Source organism: Salmo salar, chromosome ssa23 (assembly GCF_905237065.1).
Source record: "Salmo salar chromosome ssa23, Ssal_v3.1, whole genome shotgun sequence".
Lineage (NCBI taxonomy): Eukaryota > Metazoa > Chordata > Actinopteri > Salmoniformes > Salmonidae > Salmo > Salmo salar.
In genome coordinates, this window is record NC_059464.1 from 32609295 (window position 1) to 32629449 (window position 20155).

General features: G+C 41.9%; 1 protein-coding gene across 4 annotated transcripts in view; it reads left to right on the forward strand.

Moving 5' to 3' along the window:
- The window catches only part of atp8b3 (ATPase phospholipid transporting 8B3), a 33184-nt gene that overhangs the window by 6917 nt on the left and 6112 nt on the right, over positions 1–20155 (forward strand). For all 4 annotated transcript variants that reach the window (XM_045706109.1, XM_045706110.1, XM_045706112.1 and 1 more), the window contains 14 exons: positions 1898–2056; positions 2182–2270; positions 2490–2683; positions 2884–3095; positions 5469–5500; positions 5662–5818; positions 6988–7176; positions 7491–7603; positions 8440–8604; positions 8787–8898; positions 8978–9053; positions 9328–9451; positions 13076–13262; positions 13397–13620. In XM_045706109.1, coding sequence (XP_045562065.1) covers positions 1898–2056; positions 2182–2270; positions 2490–2683; positions 2884–3095; positions 5469–5500; positions 5662–5818; positions 6988–7176; positions 7491–7603; positions 8440–8604; positions 8787–8898; positions 8978–9053; positions 9328–9451; positions 13076–13262; positions 13397–13620 — 2033 coding nt within the window. The remainder of the gene's footprint in view (positions 1–1897; positions 2057–2181; positions 2271–2489; positions 2684–2883; positions 3096–5468; positions 5501–5661; positions 5819–6987; positions 7177–7490; positions 7604–8439; positions 8605–8786; positions 8899–8977; positions 9054–9327; positions 9452–13075; positions 13263–13396; positions 13621–20155) is intronic.

Consider the following 20155-nt stretch of genomic DNA (forward strand, 5'->3'; position numbering starts at 1 on the left):
CAGGGTTCTTTGCACTCTGGGTGGGGGACACCGTGGAGTTGTGAACCGGGATCGCTGGCGTAACACAGTTTCCCATTTTTAGACTGCTGGCTGGTGGCAATTATGTAATTACTTGTTCAGTCATTAAAGTTTAAAATTCAAACACTGGAGATTTTAAAATGTATTTTCGATGCAAGAGCATACTAATCAGCTACCAATTTAATTTTTTGAATATACAACTGTCCTTTATAGCCTACCTGAACCTGCATGATGTGAGCCGTTGTCGCACTCGCTCCCAGCTTGGAAAGTGCTTAAAAACAATCTATTAATGCCAAATAATAGTCAGTCCACCCTAAAAACACTAGCTTATTGTGGATTGATTCGTTATGCAGTGTACTGTCTATAGCTATATAGGCCTACAGTATTTAGCTGCTATTTAGAAACTTTTTATAAAAATGACAAATCAAATAGCCTAACAATGAGGAAAAAAGTTATCGAGTATAAATTCAGTCACTATTTATCGTTGAACTCAGTGGGTTTTATCTGGCCTACACAAATGGGCTGCAATATTTAAGGGAAATGAAATGAAATCCAACTTCAGAGACTCCTCTGGTCTCCTGAAGTCCTCCTTTTTTGTGTGCAAATGTTTTAATTAGGCCTCTAGGTCCAGGTTGCGGGCCAGATTGATTTCTATACTGAGTATTGCCAACCCATACAGTCTTCCCTGAGACATTGTGCATTATATGTCCATTGTGCAGCACATCATTTGAAATGAATGATATTGCAACCACACAACTCAAACACCAGTTCACCAGTAGGCCTATAAAAAAAGTCAAGCCCTCAAGAACTGTTTTCCACTAAAGATTATAATCTGTTTGCATCTGACAATTTATTGGCTGTCCACAATCCAGACGACCTATTGGCTGTCCTCGGAGCTTCCTATACAGTTAATCTCTTTCCATAACGTGTTCAGGCTGGTAATTAAGGAGAATGAGAGTCTCAATTAAAGATGTTGCAGAAGTTCTGTAATATGATTCACTACTCCCTTCTGCCAAGTTTCCCTGATGTTGCTATGGCAACATAGAGCCTCAGTGACACAGAGGAGAGCAGTCTCAGTTGAATGACCCGTCTTGAAGGCTGACTGGTTAGGGTCAGGAAGATAGTTCTGAGAGAGATAGCAAGAGAGTTGGTCAGAGACAGCACGCTCAAGTGTTTTGGAAAGAAAAGAAAGAAGGGATACCGGTTTGTAGTTTTTGACGCCAGAGGGGTTGAGTGTTGGTTTCTTGAGGAGGGGAGTGACTCTGGCCATTTTGAAGTGAGGAATAGGAGAGGGAAGTGAGGAATAGGAGGTCTCCAGAGATGGTCTGGAGAAGGGAGGAAGGGATGGGGTCAAGTTGGCAGGTTGTCGGTAGAAAGGGGCTTTAGCAGCAGATACAGAGGAAGAGAAGGTAGAGAGGAGGGAGTGAAAGGATGATAGGTCCTCTGGAAGTTTTGTTTTCCGCTCAGCTGCCCGCAGCCCTTTTCTGTAGACTCGCACTGTCACTGAGCCACAGAGCAGGAGGGGAGGGCCGACCGGGAGGAAAGAGGACGGTGCGAGTCATAGGATGTGGAAAGGGAGGAGAGTAGGGTCAAACAGGCAGAATTAGGAGACAGGAGGGAGTAGGATTTAGCAGAAGGGAGAGACGATAGGATAGAATAGGAGAGAATAGTGGGAGAGAGAGAGCGAAGATTGCGATGGCACATGACCATATGGGTAGGGGCTGAGTGGGTAGGTTTGGAGGAGAGGGTTTACAAATGTAAACAGACTTTTCTTTCTCTTTATTCCTCCATCATTCTCTCTCTGCCTCCCTTTCTCTCTTTCTCCCTCTTTTCTTCTTATTCGCTCCCCACCCCATCTCTCCCTCTCTCCCTCTTTCAGGCATTGTGTTGTGTGAGGAGCCCAACAGCCATCTGTACACCTTCCGGGGGGAGCTCCGCTGGAGAGGAGAGCGCCACCCTCTGGACAGTGAACACATCCTGCTGAGAGGAACAGTACTTCGAAATACAGACACAGCCTTTGGCATGGCCATATACACTGGTACTCAGCACACATACAGAGCCCCTGCTTCAATACTTTATGCACCCTCTCTTTCCCCCTAACAGATCAATGACAAGGACTATGAAATTGAACGTGTAAATAACACAGATCTTCCTGTCCCTCAGGCTCAGATAGTAAAATCCTTCGTAACGTTGGTCGGCTCAGAGTCAAGATGACTCAGATGGAGAAGGTCCTGAACAAAGTTGTCATTGGGGTGAGTGATAACGACCAGGAGAGGATGATGAAGTAAAGCAGTGTGAGAGTTATGGAGATAGATGGTTTTATCTGTTCATTTATATAACTATTTTGTCTTGACTCGTTTTATTATGATAAAGGATCCAACTTTTTTTTATGTGTGTGCTTTTTTTAAAGAGTGATTTTGTGTTAATGTATGTGTGTTCATATACATGTATGTGTGTGTCTGTGATCTCAGATAGTGCTGTTCCTACTGCTGATGGCTCTACTGCTGGCTGTGGGGTCGGGAGTGTTTCAAGGGCGTGTGTCCTCCCAAATAGAGGTTCTGTCTGCCCTAACGAGGGGCAACTCGCCCATCTACACAGCCTTCCTCACCTACTGGAGCTATGTGATCCTGCTCAGCCCTGCCATGCCCATGTCTCTCTACATCACGTGAGTAACACCACCAGGGTTGGTGTCAGTTCTATTTGAATTCATTCAATTCCAATACGAGAAATCGAAAAGTGGAATCAGCTCTTCCAATCCTATTGTACTGTACACGGCATACTTATTCAGCAGTCTATGAATCTCTATTGAAATGTATTTGTCGGTCACACATCTAGTATTGAGTCTGTTTGTGTCTCTGTGTGCAGGTTTGAGATGATCCACGTGCTGCACAGCCTGTTTATAGGCTGGGATGTAGAGATGCGAGGAGGGGTGGAGAGGTCCATCCCTGCCCAGGCCCGGAACACCTCTCTGAATGAGGAACTGGGTCAGGTGGGTTATCTGTTGAGTGACAAGACAGGCACCCTCACCCAGAACCGCCTGCTCTTCAGACAGTGCTGCATTGCAGGGGACGTCTATGGTAAGGATGGCCCATGACCTGGAAACAACAACCCTCTGTCTGTGTGTGTTAGATTTGGTTTCACCACTAAACATACAAGGGCCTGGAGTACCTTGTGTTATTGGTTCTCAGTCTGCTCCCCGGTTCGGAAAGACATTGACTGAACTCACTTTTGTTTGCATCTGACTAAAGACCAAGACCTACATTTGTATGTGTGTCAGACTCAGGGTTTGAGTTACAGGGCTGTCTGGAAGTGCTGGGCACTATAACAAAAAGTAACCGCCCCGCCCCCCTGGATCCCTTTTCCCCAGAGCTGAAGATCCGAATCAAGTTCTGCGCATGTGTTTCTTTGCCTCTACTTTACGAACACATTTTTGTGGTCACCCTCCTTTCACATTTCTCACTGTCAATCGTGAATGCTAATTCTTCAAGTTTAACCGGTAAGACGTTTACGCAGCATCTACATACCAACCATTTGATCTCAATCAGTTTAATAGACATATGCATTTAGATCATATTGAGCTATTCAGTGTTGTTTCGAAGTAGCCTACAATCTTGTTGTGAAGGATGTACAATAACCTCTACACCAGGCGGTGTAAGAGGAAGGCCATAAAAATGGTCAAAGACCCCAGCCACCCCAGTCATAGATTGTTCTCTCTGCTACCGCATGGCAAGCGGTACCGGAGTGCCAAGTCTAGGACAAAAAAGGCTTCAACAGTTTTTACCCCCAAGCCATAAGACTCCTGAACAGGTAATCAAATGGCTACCCGGACTATTTGCATTGTGTGCCCCCCCAACCCCTCTTTTTGCGCTGCTGCTACTTTCTGTTCATCATATATGCATGGTCACTTTAACTATACATTTATGTACATACTACCTCAATTGGGCCGACCAACTAGTGCTCCCACACAGTGGCTAACCGGGCTATCTGCACTGTGTCCCGCCACCCACCAACCCCTCTTTTACGCTACTGCTACTCTCTGTTCATCATATATGCGTAGTCACTTTAAACATATCTACATGTACATACTACCTCAATCAGCCTGACTAACCGGTGTCTGTATGTAGCCTCGCTACTGTATATAGCCTGTCTTTTTACTGTTGTTTTATTTCTTTACCTACTTATTGTTCACCTAATACCTTTTTTGCACTATTGGTTAGAGCCTGTAAGTAAGCATTTCACTGTAAGGTCTACACCTGTTGTATTCAGCACACGTGACAAATAAACTTTGATTTAATTTTAGAGCAGATGGTGTTAACAAACTGTAGCATAGCCTTCCTGTGTTTTAGTTGAAATCAAAGCATATGTTTTGCCTAGTGGCTCACGCTGTAGAGTTTGCAAAAATCTGATTTGAGAGAAAAATGTGACCATTCGCACAATCATGAAATCATGAAATGAGGTGGTGTTTTTGTCTTACAGTAATGTTATATTTTGCTATTATATTCGGTTCTGTTATGTAGAATACTATCATTATCTGATCTTGCAGACTTTGATTCAACTTTGATAAAACTTTATTAAACCAGCACCATTCACCAGAGTAGCCTGGCCTCTACGAGTAAAGCAGAGACCGTTTGTAAATGTCACGGTTGTCGTTGGTAAAGGAGGACCAAAACGCAGCAGGAATGTGGATGCTCATCTTGTGTATTTATTTACAAACTAAGTGAACACCAAAACAACGAAACGAACAACGACGACGACGACGACGACGACGAAACAGTCTTGAAAGGCTCACTCAGCAAAACAAGAAACAATCTCCCACAAATGACAAACAAATACACCCTAATATATGGGACTCTCAATCAAAGGCAAATAGACCACACCTGCCTTCAATTGAGAGTCCTTACCCCAATTAACTAAACATAGAACCAGACTACCTAGACTAAAAATAGAATTACATGAATCTCAAACAGTGCCCAAAAACCCCCGGAATACTTAAATCAAATGCCCTTACTACAAAAACACCACCCCGAACCACATAAACCAAATACCCTCTGCCACGTCCTGACCAAACTACAATGACAATTAACCCTTATACTGGCCAGGATGTGACAGTAAAGTAGAGAATCCTGAAGCTTCGGGACCTTTAGCTGTCGGGAAAGAGGGGTCCAGAAAAGTCAGATCCGCAGCCACTCTGATAACAAATCAGGGCACCCTCGTAAGTGTTAAAATATGAATATGGACATGCCCATAAGTGTTAAATATTGAATGTTGGTCCAGCCCTCTAGAGTCTAGGTGTAATCTGAAATTTGTCTGGAATCACATTCCCCATCTGCCCACTGTCTACTACTACTATCGGTCTGGTAGTTAGAACATGCTTACTGTCAGTCTAAAGGTCCCCACTCTCCCCACTCTATCTGAAAATGTCTTCATTTCTACTTTTTCTTTTTTTTCAGGTGATGCGTCAATCAGTGCAGAGGAATCACAGGTAATGATCCAGATTTAGATGTACCATATCATTGTAGAGGAAAACATTCACGTTATGTGGTTAGTTCAGTTTATTTGCACATTGTCAAATCAGTCATGAAGTAGTAAACGAACAAAAGAACATAACTTCCATCTCTCTGCCCCACCTTTGCCTCCCCCCAGACATTAGACCTGAGCTGGAACCCGTTCTCCTGTGGGGGTCTGTATCTGTCTGACCAGCGGCTGGTGGACAAGTTGAGGGGGCAGCAGTGCACACTGAGCAGACAGTTCTTCACCACACTGGCACTCTGCCACACCGTCATGACCGAATGGAAGAACGGTGAGGGCAAACAAGTAATTATTGCGTAATTCATATTTTACCATGTAAGTTCGTAAATTGAACTAGGTAAATACTTGGTGTTTTCTGTACAGTAAAATAAAATTGTACTAAACCCTCTCAAGAAGTAGGAAAACACATCTCAGCACGATACAACAATACAGCTGGGCGATTCCATGCCAGTGTAGGCCGAAAATATTTTTGGTATCTCAGATTGTTCTTGCAATTCTCACATAGAAAATTAATTGGGAGGAAGGATGTTTGACATGCTTTTTACATTTGTATCACAAACCATTTTGAAAGTGAATGTTGACATTTTAGGCCCTTTCTAGACCTATACATGCATCCTGTAAGACCCTATGATCTGTGAACCGTACCGTACAGACAACATCTGGGTGGCATTATACTCTTTGTAGTGTTCTCCAAAATATGGAGTTTGTCATGATTCTGAAATACATATTTTCTAAGTAATTTATTCAACATTAAAAACAATATCTCAAAAGAACCCTTTTTGATTTAGTTTATTTTAAGACATATTGTTTAGAACAATATACTCTACAAGTACATCACATTTCCAGAGTGGGCTCACTGCTAATTCTGAAGGTATGATACATTTTATGAGCAAGACAGTGACGGGAAAATGGATTCAAATGGAACATTATATTGACCTATAATGTCAATTTATATGTATAAAATGGGCCATTAAAAGTAGCCCACTCTGGAAATTTTACTTGTTTGAAGAGTATATTGTTCCAAGAAATATGTAAAAAAAATAAAAAAAAATAAAGAAGCTATATCTAAAAGGGTTATTTTGAGGCATTCATATTCATAATTCTGTGTTGAATAAATTAATGTGAAAAATAGTATTTCAGAATCTAGACTTACTCCATATTTGAGAGAGCACTATAAGGAGGATAATGACACCAAGATGTTGTCTGTATCGTGTACGGTTCACAGATCATAGGGTCTGACCATATATAGGTCTAAAAAGGGGCTAAAATTGCCACTTTCGTGATTTTCGTGTAAAAAGTATGCCGAACATCCTTACTCCTAATAAAGCTACTATGTGAGACTTGCCAGAAGAATCTGACATGCCAAAACTATATTTGTGCTATGCTGGCTTGGAATTGCCCAGATACTGTTACAGTTCTGTTGCGTGATGTTTGTCCCAGGGGGCCCGGTGTACCAGGCTGCGTCTCCAGATGAAGAGGCCCTGGTGGGGGCAGCCAGGGAGCTGGGCTGGGTCTTCCTCTCCAGGACCAGGGACTCTCTGACAGTCAGTGAGCTGGGCCTCAAACGCCACTACCAGCTCCTCACTCTGCTGGACTTCACTAGCCAGAGGCGACGCATGTCTGTACTGGGTAAGACTGACATTACTATCTGGCCATGTTAGAAAGGATGAATGTACGACCCTAACCTTGAGCTTACCCGTAAAAAATATATCCTAATGATGTACTTTCTCAAAAGATCTGACAGAATTTCCTCTTTTGTACATTCTAACATGGCTATCCAGTGACTACCTGAGTGAGACTGGATGCATCTGCCCCACAGCTCCCTATCCTGGACCCTTTCCCTTTCTCTCCCTTCATCTGTCTATCCCTCAGTCTCTCATGTTGATGTATTCTCCTGGCATGTATAAATGTGTTCTGTCCTCTGATGTATGTTGTGTGTGCAGTGCGGGAGCCAGAGGGAGGGCTGAAGTTATACTGTAAAGGTGCTGACATAGTGATCCTGGAGAGACTACAAAAAGACTGTCCACATCTGGAGAGCACTGAGAGAGCCTTAGATGTAACACACACACACACACACACACACACACACACACACACACACACACACACACACACACACACACACACACACACACACACACACACACACACACACACACACACACACACACACACACACACACACACACACACACACACACACACACACACACACACACACACACACACACACACACACACACACACACACACACACACACACACACACACACACACACACACACACACACAGGGGCGGCAGGTAGCCTAGTGGTTAGAGTGTTGGACTAGTAACCAAAAGGTTGCTAGATCAAATCCCTGAGCTGACAAGGTAAAAATCTGTCGTTCTGCCCCTGAACAAGGCAGTTAACCCACTGTTCCTAGGTCATCATTGTAAATAAGAATTTGTTCTTAACTGACTTGCCTAGTTATAATAAAAACACTTCACATACTACATTTACATGTAGCTACTCACTGTTTATTATCTCTGCATAGTCACTTTACCCCTACCAACATGTACAAATGACCTTGACTAACCTGTGCCCTGCACATTGACTCGGTACAGGTACCCCCTGTATATAGCCTCATTATTGTTATTTTTTGTGTTACTTTTTATTTCATTTTTTACTTTAGCTTATTTAGTAAATATTTTCTTAACTCTATTTCTTGAACTGCATTGTTGGCTAAGGCCTTGTAAGTAAGTATTTTACTGTACGGTCTACACTTGTTGTATTCGGCGCATGTGACAGCTACAATTAGATTTGATAATAAGCAGAGCAAGTAGATCTCATGCAGCATCTCATGCAGCATCTCATCCAGCATCTCATCCAGTATATTCCCGTCCTCCTCCAGCTGTTTGCCCAGTCCTGTCTGAGGACTCTGTGCATAGCTGAGCGTACTGTATCTGAGGCCAAATGGGAGGAGTGGAGCAAAACCATGGCCCAGGCTGCCATGACAACCCGTAACCGTGATGACATGCTGGAACAGCTGCATGACGACATGGAGAGAGATCTAAAGGTATCCTCATAATCAGGGCACTGCATTACAGTATGTTTACCATACAATGACATTTGAGGAGAATTCCTATGCTCCAAAGGATGAAGCCCATCATGGAAAATTCATGAACGCTTTATATAAATGCAATGTGATCCAATATCATAGTGATAAAATCTCTGTACATCCTGGATCCTGTTGTGCAGCTGCTGGGCGTGACAGCTATAGAGGACCGGCTGCAGGACGAGGTCCCTGAGACCATCTCCATGCTCAGACAGGCTGGACTCAAAGTCTGGGTGCTGACAGGGGACAAGAAAGGTAACTACTGCTCCCCGCTGTCTGTCTGTCTCTGTCTGTTGGTCTTTCACTCCTTTTTTCTCTCTCTTTCTCTCTGCAGAGACAGCGGTGAACATAGGGTATGCCTGCAGACTTCTGGATCCTGATACCAGACTACTAGAAGGGGATGAACTGAGGTCAAACATATTTACACACAGACATACACACAGACGAAAACACACAGACACACATTCCCGCACACACACACACACACACACACACACACACACACACACACACACACACACACACACACACACACACACACACACACACACACACACACACACACACACACACACACACACACACACACACACACACACACATACACAAACACACACACATACACACACACACACACATTGACGATACTTTTCCAATATATCTATTTTCTGTATCCTCCCACAGGCAGCTCCTCCAGTCTCCTGATCCAGAGATTACTTTCTCCAAGGGCAAAGAGACAGAGCTGTGGTGTGTGGACAGGGAGAGGGCTGGGGAGAAATCAGCACTGGTCCTCACCGGCCCTGAACTGGTAAACATACACTACCGGTCCAAAGTTTACAAAACCGACTCAGTCAAAAGTTCTTCATTTTTTAGCACATTTGGAATTATGTAGTAAGCCAACAAGTGTTAAACAAATTCTTCGAATAACCACCCTTTGCCTTAATGACAGCTTTGCACACTCTTGGCATTCTCTCAACCAGCTTCATGAGGAATGCTTTTCCAACTCTTGAAGGAGTTCCCACATATGCTAAGCACCTGCTTTTCCTTCACTCTGCGCTCCAACTCATCTCAAACCATTTCAGTTTGGTTGAGGTCAAGTGGTTGTGGAGGCCAGGTCATCTGATGCAGCACTCCATCACTCTCCTTGGTCAAATAGCCCTTACACAGCCTGGAGGTGTGTTGGGTCATTGGCCTGTTGAAAAATAAATTATAGTCCCACTAGGCACAAACCAAATGGGATGGCATATCCCTGCAGAATGCTGTGGTATCCAAGCTGGTTAAGTGTGCCTTGAATTAAAAAAAATCACTGACAGTGTCACCAGCAAAGCACCCGCACACCATCACACCTTCTCCTCCATAATTCACGGTGGGAACCACACATACAGGAGATCATCCATTCACCTACTCTGCGTCTCACAAAGACACGGCGGTTGGAACCAAAAATCTACAATTTGCACTCCTGACCAAAGGACAAATTTCCACCGGTCTAATGTTCATTGCTCGTGTTTCTTGGCCCAAGCAAGTCTCTTCTTCTTATTGGTGTCCTTTAGTAGTGGTTTCTTTGCAGCAATTCGACCATGAAGGCCTGATTCACACAGTCTCCTCTGAACAGTTGATGTTGAGATGTGTCTGTTACTTGACCTCTGTAAAGCATTTATTTGGGCTGCAATTTCTGAGGCTGGTAACTCTAATGAACTTATCCTCTGCAGCAGAGGTAACTCTGGGTCTTCCATTCCTGTGGCGGACCTCATAAGAGCCAGTTTCATCATAGTTCTTGATGGTTTTTGCGACTGCACTTGAAGAAACTTTCAAGAACAGTTATTGAAATGTTCCGTATTGACTGACCTTCATGTCTTAAAGTAATGATGGAGTGTCGTTTCTCTTTGCTTATTTGAGATGTTCTTGCCATAATATGGACTTGGTCTTTTACCAAATAGGGCTATCTTCTGTATACCCCCCTACCTTGTCACAACACAACTGATTGGCTCAAACACATTAAGAAGGAAAGAAATTCCACAAATTAACTTTTAACCTCTTTTGGGTATGTGGGACGTGACCGTCCCACCTGCGGGACACACTATTCAACAGCCAGTGAAATAGCAGAGCGCCAAATTAAAAACAATGAAAATCTCATAATTCAAATTTCTCAAACATAGAACTATTATACACCATTTTAAAGATAAAATTCTCCTTAATCTAAGCACAGTGTCCGATTTCAAAAAGGCTTTACTGCGAAAGCATAATATTAGATTATGTTAGGACAGCACGTAAACAAGAAAAACCACACAGCCATTTTCCAAGCAAGGAGAGGCTTCACAAAAACCAGAAATACAGCTAAAATTAATCACTTACTTTTGATGATCTTCATCAGATGGCACTCATAGGACTTCATGTTACACAATACATGTATGTTTTGCTCGATCAAGTTCATATTTATATCCAAAAACCCCATTTTACATTGGCGTGTAATGTTCAGAAATGTTTTGCCTCCCAAAACTTGCGGTGAATGAGAACATCAATTTACAGAAATACTCATCATAAACATTGATAAAATATAGAACAGTTATTGAAAGAATTATAGATACACCTCTCCTTAATGCAACCGCTGTGTCAGATTTCAAAAAAGCTTCACGGAGAAAGCACACTTTGCAATAATCTGAGTACGGCTCTCAGAGAACAACAACCGCCATTATAGAAAGGCGCAATGTTGGAGTCAAAAAAAGTCAGAAATGGTTTTATAAATATTCACTTACCTTTGATGATCTTCATCGGAATGCACTCCCAGGAATCCCAGTTCCACCATAAATGTTTGTTTTGTTTCGATAATGTCCATATTAATATCCAAATACCTCCGTTTTGTTCGCGCATTCAGACGAGTTATCCAAATGCGCCATGCTCGCGCATTTTGTTGAGAAGAAAAGTCCAAAAAGTTATACTACAGTTTGTAGAAACATGTCAAACAATGTATAGCATCAATATTTAGGATGTTTTTATCATACATCTTCGATAATATTCCAACCGGACAAATCCTTTGTCTTCAGAAAGGAAAAAGAAAGCACCTCGCGCTGACGGCCACGCGCATGACTGATCTAATGGCACTCAGCCAGACACCTGGTTGAAATGACTGTCATTCCCTTCCAGGTCACAGTAGAAGCCTGTAACAACATTCTAAAGACTGTTGACATCTAGTGGAAGCATTAGGAACTGCAAAATGACCCCTAAGTCACTGTAGTTTGAATAGGGAATTCATTTAAAAAAACTACAAGCCTCAGATTTTCAACTTCCTGGTTGGATTTTTCTCAGGGTTCTGCCTGCCATATGAGTTCTGTTATACTCACAGACATCAGTCAAACAGTTTTAGACACTTCAGAGTGTTTTCTATCCAAATCTACTAATAATATGCATATCCTACATTCTGGGTCTGGGTAGCAGGCAGTTTACTACGGGCACACTTTTCATCCGGACGTCAAAATACTGCCCCTATCCTAGAGAAGTTATTAATTAAGAAGGCACACCTGTTCATTGAAATGCATTCCAGGTGACTACCTCATGAAGCTGGTTGAGAGAATGTCATGAGTTTACAAAGCTGTCATCAAGGCAAACGGTGGCTATTTGAAGAAACTCAAATATAAAATATATTTTCAATTGTTTAACAGTTTTTTTGTTTACTACATGATTCCATATGTGTTATTTCATAGTTTTGATGTCTTCATTATTATTTTACAATATAGAAAATAGCAAAAATAAAGAAAAACCCTTGAATGAGTAGGTGTTCTTATCACCTTTTAAGGAATGACCCAGGTGCAGACAGTGTTGAAGAAACAAAAGTTTATTCTTTAAACAGGGGCAGGCAAACGACAGGTCAAGGCTGGCAGGGGTCAATAATCCAGAGAGGGTGTAAGGCATTGGAACAGCAGGAAGGCTCAGAATCAGGTCAGGCAGAGGTCGGTAATCCAGAGTAGTGGGTCAAAGGTACAGGACAACAGGCAGGCTCAGGGTCAGGGCAGGCAGAACGGACAGAACCGGGAAACTAGAAAACAGGAGCAAGGAACAAGCGGGAGCAGGGAAACAAAACGCTGGTAGGTTCTACGAACAAAACGAACTGGCAACAGACAAACAGAGAACACAGGTATAAATACACAGGGGATACTGGGGAAGATGGGGGTGGAGACAAGCACAAAGACAGGTGAAACAGATCAGGGCGTGACAGTTCTAAGACTTTGGACTGGTAGTAAAGCTGTTAATGCTAATACGCTCCCTTTTAATAAGACCATAAGACTGAAAACCTTATAGCTTAGTGATTATCCATAATTCTGTATCATTTATTTGCTCTGAGTCTAGTAAACACTACCTTTATCTAAAGGCTGCCTTATCTTGTTGTTATAACCATCACACAAAAGGTTAATAGTGTTCATGGTTTGTCCCTTCTCAGGCGGAGTTTGATGCCAGGCCAGAGTGGGGTGCTAGGTTCATGTCCCTGGCAGGGCTGTGCCAGTCAGTGCTCTGTTGCCGTGTGACTCCCGGCCAGAAGGCTGATGTGGTCACACTCGTTAGGAAAAACACCACCTCCATCACCATGGCAATAGGTGACGGTGCCAACGACGTGAACATGATCAAGAGTGAGTGTGATGGACAAAAAGGTTGACTGTGAAATTATGTTATGATTTCTGTTCAAAGACAGGGTGTATTTAACATGTTCTCTCTCTCTCTCGCTCTCTCTCTCTCTCTCTCTCTCCCCTCCTCCCTCATGTAGCGGCTCATATAGGGGTAGGTTTGGCTGGGGTAGAGGGGGGTCAGGCAGTTCAGAATGCTGACTATGCCCTGGCCAAGTTCAGTTTCCTACAGAGACTCCTATTGGTCCACGGACGCTGGTCGTACCGCCGAATTGCTGTCTTTCTGCGTTACTTCCTGTACAAAACCTGCAGCTTCGCTTTGGTGCACATTTGGTTCGGCTTCTTCAACGGCTTCAGTGCCCAGGTTAGATGGCAACACTGGTCACATTGGTTTAGCACCAGAATAATTCATATAATACTAATGGTTTACGGGGGAGGGGGTTCTGGGTGGGGAACGACCAATGGGTGGGTTTCCCTGTGGGTCCTGTTTTTGTTTCACATCCATTGGCTTATTAACACTAAAGATAACAATTCCATCATTAATAATGCATTTGTTTTTTTTATGGCAACGCTACCCATTATTTCTTGGAATTTGAAAGGCCTGAATATTGCTATCAAATGTTACAGCTGTCTTGATATCCTAGCAATGAACCAGTGGTGGAAAAAGTATACAATTGTCACACTTGACTTAAAGTAAAGATACCGTAATAAAAAATGACTCAAGTAAAAGTGTTAGTCACCCAGTAAAATACTACTTGAGTAAAAGTCTAAAAGTATTTGGTTTTAAATATACTTAAGTATCAAAAGTAAATGTAATTGCTAAAATATACTTAAGTATCAAAAGTAAAAGTAGAAATCATTTCAAATTCCTTATATTAAGCAAACTAGACAGCACTATTTTCTTGTTTTTTTAGTTTACGGCTAGCAAGGAGCACACTCCAACACTCAGACATAATTTACAAACGAAGCATGTGTGTTTAGTGAGTCCGCCAGATCAGAGGTAGTAGGGATGACCAGGGATGTGTGTGAATTGGACCATTTTCCTGTCCTGCTAAGCATTCAATGTAACAAGTACTTTTGGGTGTGAAGGAAAATGTATGGAGTAAAAAGTACATTATTTTCTTTAGATATGTAGTGAAGTAAAAGTACAAATTGTCAAAAATATAAATAAGAAAGTTAAGTACAGATACCCTTAAAAATCTCTGAAGTAGTACTTTAGAGTATTTTTATTTAAGTACTTTACACCACTGCAAAAAAAACATATTAATACAGAAAACCAGTATATAAAGGTATAATCATAATGAAACATAAGAAAAGGTGAAGACGAAGAAGGCAGAATCACTTTCCTTAAATGTATCCATAATGGCAAGAAAATTGCCTTCATTAATATGTACGCTCCAAATTCATATTTTTATTCTCTCAACAGTATATTATTAGAATTAACTTAATTCCATCCGGTTATTAGGACAGACTTGAATGGCATTTTGGACATGTGGGACAAATCTATACTGGAACAAAATATAAACGCAACATGTAAAGTGTTGGTCCCATGTTTCATGAGCTGAAATGAAAGATCCAACAAATTTGTTTACATCCCTGTTAGTGATAATTTCTTCTTTGCAAAGATAATCCATCCACCTGACATGTGTGGCATATCAAGAAGCTGATTAAACAGCATGATAATTACACAGGTGTACCTTGTGCTGAGGACAATAAAAGGCCACTCTTAAATGTGCAGTTTTGTCACACAACACAATGCCACACGTCTTCATTTTGAAGGAGCACACAGTTGACATGCTGACTGCAGGAATGTACACCAGAGCTGTTGCCAGAGAATTTAATGTTAATTTCTCTACCATAAGCCGCTTCCAACTTTATTTTAGAGAATTTGGCACAATGTCCAACTGGCCTCACAGCCGCAGACCATGTGTAACCACGCCAGCCCAAGACCTCCACACCCGGCTTCGTTCCCTGCGGGATTATCTGAGATAGCCACCCAGACAGCTGATAAAACTGAGGACAATTTATTTGTATTCATTATCGATCCCCATTAGCTGCTGCCAAGGGATCAGCTACTCTTCCTGGGGTCCAGCAAAACTAAGGCAGTTTTACAATTTTAAAAACATTACAATACATTCACAACAGATTTCACAACATATTAAGTGTGTGTCCTCAGGCCCCAACTCTACTACCACGTATCTAGAACACAAAATTCATGTGACGTGTGTGTATAGTGCCTATGTTATCGTGTGTATGTATACATGTGTCTGTGCCTATGTTTGTGTTAATTCACAGTCCATAAGGTGAATTTTACTGATTGCATGAGTTATTTGATGTGGAATAGAGTTCCATGTAGTCATGGCTCTATGTAGTACTGTGTGCCTCCCATAGTCTGTTCTGGACATGGGGACTGTGAAGAGACCTCTGGTGGCATGTCTTGTGGGGTGCATGGGTGTCCGAGCTGTGTGCTAGTAGTTCAAACAGACAGCTCAGTGCATCACAACATGTCAATACCTCTCACAAATACAAGTAATGATGAAGTCAATCTCTCCTCCACTTTGAGCCAGGAGAGATTGACATGCATATTGTAAATGTTAGCTCTCTGTGTACATCTAAGACCCAGCCGTGCCGCCCTGTTCTGAGCCAATTTCAATTTTCCTAAGTCCCTCTTTGTGGCACCTGACCACATGACTGAACAGTAGTCAAGATGCGACAAAACTAGGGCCTGTAGGACCTGCCTTGTTCATAGTGTTGCTAAGAAGGAAGAGCAGCGCTTTATTGTGGACCTACTTCTCCCCATCTTAGCTACTGTTGTATCAATATGTTTTGACCAGGACAGTTTACAATCCAGGGTTACTCCAAGCAGTTTAGTCACCTCAACTTGCTCAATTTCCACATTATTCATTATATGATTTAGTTGAGGTTTAGGGTTTAGTGAATGATTTGTCCCAAATACAATGTTTTTTGTTTTTTAAATACTTAGGACAAACTTTTTCTTTGCCACCCGTTCTGAAACTAACTGTACCTCTTTGTTAAGTGTTTCAGTCATTTCAGTCGCTGTAGTAACTGACGTGTATAGTGTTGAGTCATCCGCATATGTTTTTTCCCAGCAGTAGACTATGATCAATAATGTCAAATGTCACACTGAACAGCCACCACAATCTTTATGTCTATATTGTTTGTAATGAATCCCTTTAATGGGTAAAAATTATTTTTATTGGCTGGGCCTGGCTCCCCAGTGGGTGGGCCTGGCTCACAAATGGGTGGGCCTATGCCCTCCCAGGCCTACACATGGCTGCACCCCTGCCCAGTCATGTGAAATCCGTAGATGAGGGTCTATTGAATTTATTTCAAATGACTGATTTACTTACAGTACCAGTCAAACGTTTGGACACATCTACTAATTCAAGGCTTTTTCTTTATATTTACTATATTCTACATTGTAGAATAATAGTGAAGACATCATATGGAATCATATAGTAACCAAAAAAGTGTTTAACAAATCAAAATACACTGCTCAAAAAAATAAAGGGAACACTTAAACAACACAATGTAACTCCAAGTCAACCACACTTCTGTGAAATCAAACTGTCCACTTAGGAAGCAACACTGATTGACAACAACTTTCACATTCTGTTGTGCAAATGGAATAGACAACAGGTGGAAATTATAGGCAATTAGCAAGACACCCCCAATAAAGGAGTGGTTCTGCAGGTGGTGACCACAGACTACTTCTCAGTTCCTATGCTTCCTGGCTGATGTTTTGGTCACTTTTGAATGCTGGCGGTGCTTTCACTCTAGTGGTAGCATGAGACGGAGTCTACAACCCACACAAGTGGCTCAGGTAGTGCAGCTCATCCAGGATGGCACATCAATGCGAGCTGTGGCAAGAAGGTTTGCTGTGTCTGTCAGCGTAGTGTCCAGAGCATGGAGGTGCTACCAGGAGACAGGCCAGTATATCAGGAGATGTACTGCTGGTGCGGTTGGCCCTGGGTTCCTCCTAATGCAAGACAATGCTAGACCTCATGTGGCTGGAGTGTGTCAGCAGTTCCTGCAAGAGGAAGGCATTGATGCTATGGACTGGCCCGCCCATTCCCCAGAACTGAATCCAATTGAGCACATCTGGGACATCATGTCTCGCTCCATCCACCAACGCCACGTTGCACCACAGACTGTCCAGGAGTTGGTGGATGCTTTAGTCCAGGTCTGGGAGGAGTTCCCTCAGGAGACCATCCGCCACCTCATCAGGAGCATGCCCAGGCGTTGTAGGGAGGTCATACAGGCACGTGGAGGCCACACACACTACTGAGCCTCATTTTGACTTGTTTTAAGGACATTACATCAAAGTTGGATCAGCCTGTAGTGTGGTTTTCCACTTTAATTTTGAGTGTGACTCCAAATCCAGACCTCCATGGGTTGATAAATTGGATTTCCATTGATTATTTTTGTGTGATTTTGTTGTCAGCACATTCAACTATGTAAAGAAAAAAGTATTTAATAAGATTATTTCATTCATTCAGATCTAGGATGTGTTATTTTAGTGTTCCCTTTATTTTTTTGAGCAGTGTGTATAAAATATATGTTATATTTCAGATTCTTTACAGAAGCCACCCTTTGCCTTGATAACAGCTTTGCACACTCTTGGCATTCTCTCAACCAGCATCACCTGGAATGCTTTTCCAACAGAAAAAAATATATATTTAGATTAGTTTAACACTATTTTGGTTATTATATGATTCCATATGTGTTATTTCATAGTTTTGAGTGTCTACAGTGTAGAAAATCATAAAAAATAAAGAAAAACCATTGAATGAGTAGGTGTGTCTGAACTTTTGACTGATACTGTACAGTTGAAGTCGGAAGTTTACATACACGTAGGTTGGAGTCATTAAAACTAGTTTTTCAACCCCTCCACAAATTTCTTGTTAACAAACTATAGTTTTGGCAAGTCGGTTAGGACATCTATTTTTTCCATGACACAAGTAATATTTCCAACAATTGTTTACAGACAGATTATTTCACTTATATTTCACTGTATCACAATTCCAGTGGGTCAGAAGTTTACATACTAAGTTGACTGTGCCTTTAAACAGCATGGAATATTCCAGAAAATTATGTCACGGCTTTAGAAGCCTCTGACAGGCTAACTGACATCATTTGAGTCAATTGGAGGTGTACCTGTGGGTGTATTTCAAGGCCTATCTTCAAACTCAGTGCCTCTTTGCTTGACATCATGAGAAAATCAAAAGAAATCAGCCAAGACCTCAGAAAAAATATTGTAGACTTGCACAAGTCTGGTTCATCCTTGGGAGCAATTTCCAAACGCCTGAAGGTACCACGTTCATCTGTACAAACACTAGTACGCAAGTATTAACACCATGGGACCATGCAGCCGTCATACTGCTCAGGAAGGAGACGCGTTCTGTCTCCTAGAGATGAACGTACTTTGGTGAGAAAAGTGCAAATCAATCCCAGAACAACAGCAATGGACCTTGTGAAGATGCTGGAGAAACAAGTACAAAAATATCTATATCCATAGTAAAACAAGTCCTATATCGACATAACCTGAAAGGCCGCTCAACAAAGAAGAAGCCACTGCTCCAAAACCGCCATAAAAAAGCCAGATAACGGTTTGCAACTGCACATGGGGACAAAGACCATAATTTTTGAAGAAATGTCCTCTGGTCTGATGAAACAAAAGAAGACCTGTTTGGCCATAATGACCATCGTTATGTTTGGAGGAAAAAGGGGGAGGCTTGCAAGCCGAAGAACACATCCCAAGTGTGAAGCACATGGGTGCCAGCATCATGTTGTGGGGATGCTTTGCTGCAGGAGGGACTGGTGCACTTCCCAAAATAGATGGCATTATGAGGAAGGAAAATTATATGGATATATAAAAGCAACAGCTCAAGACATCAGTCAGGGAGTTAAAGCTTGGTCGCAAATGGGTCTTCCAAATGGACATTGACCCCAAGCATACTTCCAAAGTTGTGGCAAAATGGCTTAAGGACAACAAAGTCTCTGATTGTAAATCCACACCAGGCCTGACTAAGTCCTTTACCTCAAATCTACTGATCATTTAATCTCATTATACGCAAATGACACTTTACCATATCTAGACAATGTATATCAATCGCTACCATACACATTGAAGATCATAGATACATTTATCATAATCTCAAGTTATAAAATTGATCGAACAAAATCAGCCCAACTGCCTAATGGAAGACCCCATCTCTACCAGTGGAGGCTCCTCAGAAGAGGAAGGGGAGGACCATCCTCCTCAGTGAATTTCATGAACATAAAAATAGTGCAACATTAAAAAAGTTAGCCTTTTTAGATAAAAATATAGTAAATATATTCACGCCACCAAATAATTGATTAAAACACACTGTTTTGCAAGATCTACAGTAGCCACAGCAGCACTCTGTAAGGTAACACCATGATGTAGCCCGAGGAAAGCTAGCTTCTGTCCTCCTCTAGATACATTTATTTCAATATAAAACCTAGGCGGCTCATGGTTCTCACCCCCTTCCATTGACTTACACAGTAATTATGACAACTTCTGGAAGACATCCTCCAACCTGTCAGAGCTCTTGCAGCATGAACTGACATGTCGTCCACCCTATCAAAGTATCAGATAATTTATCTAGTACTGAAAGCATAAGCTACAGCTAGCTAGCACTGCAGCAAATAAAATGTGCTGAGTAGTTGACTCAAAGAGAGAGAAAGATAAAAGTTGAACAGTTTGAACAAATTAATTTCTTCCAAAATTAAGGACAAGCAAAAAAAGAGAGTGAGAGAGAGAAAGCGAGAGAGAGAGGGAGAGCTAGCTATATTTCCTAGTAAAACATTTTTCACTTTCACTTTCACTTAGCTAATGCAGCTAGTTAGTTTAG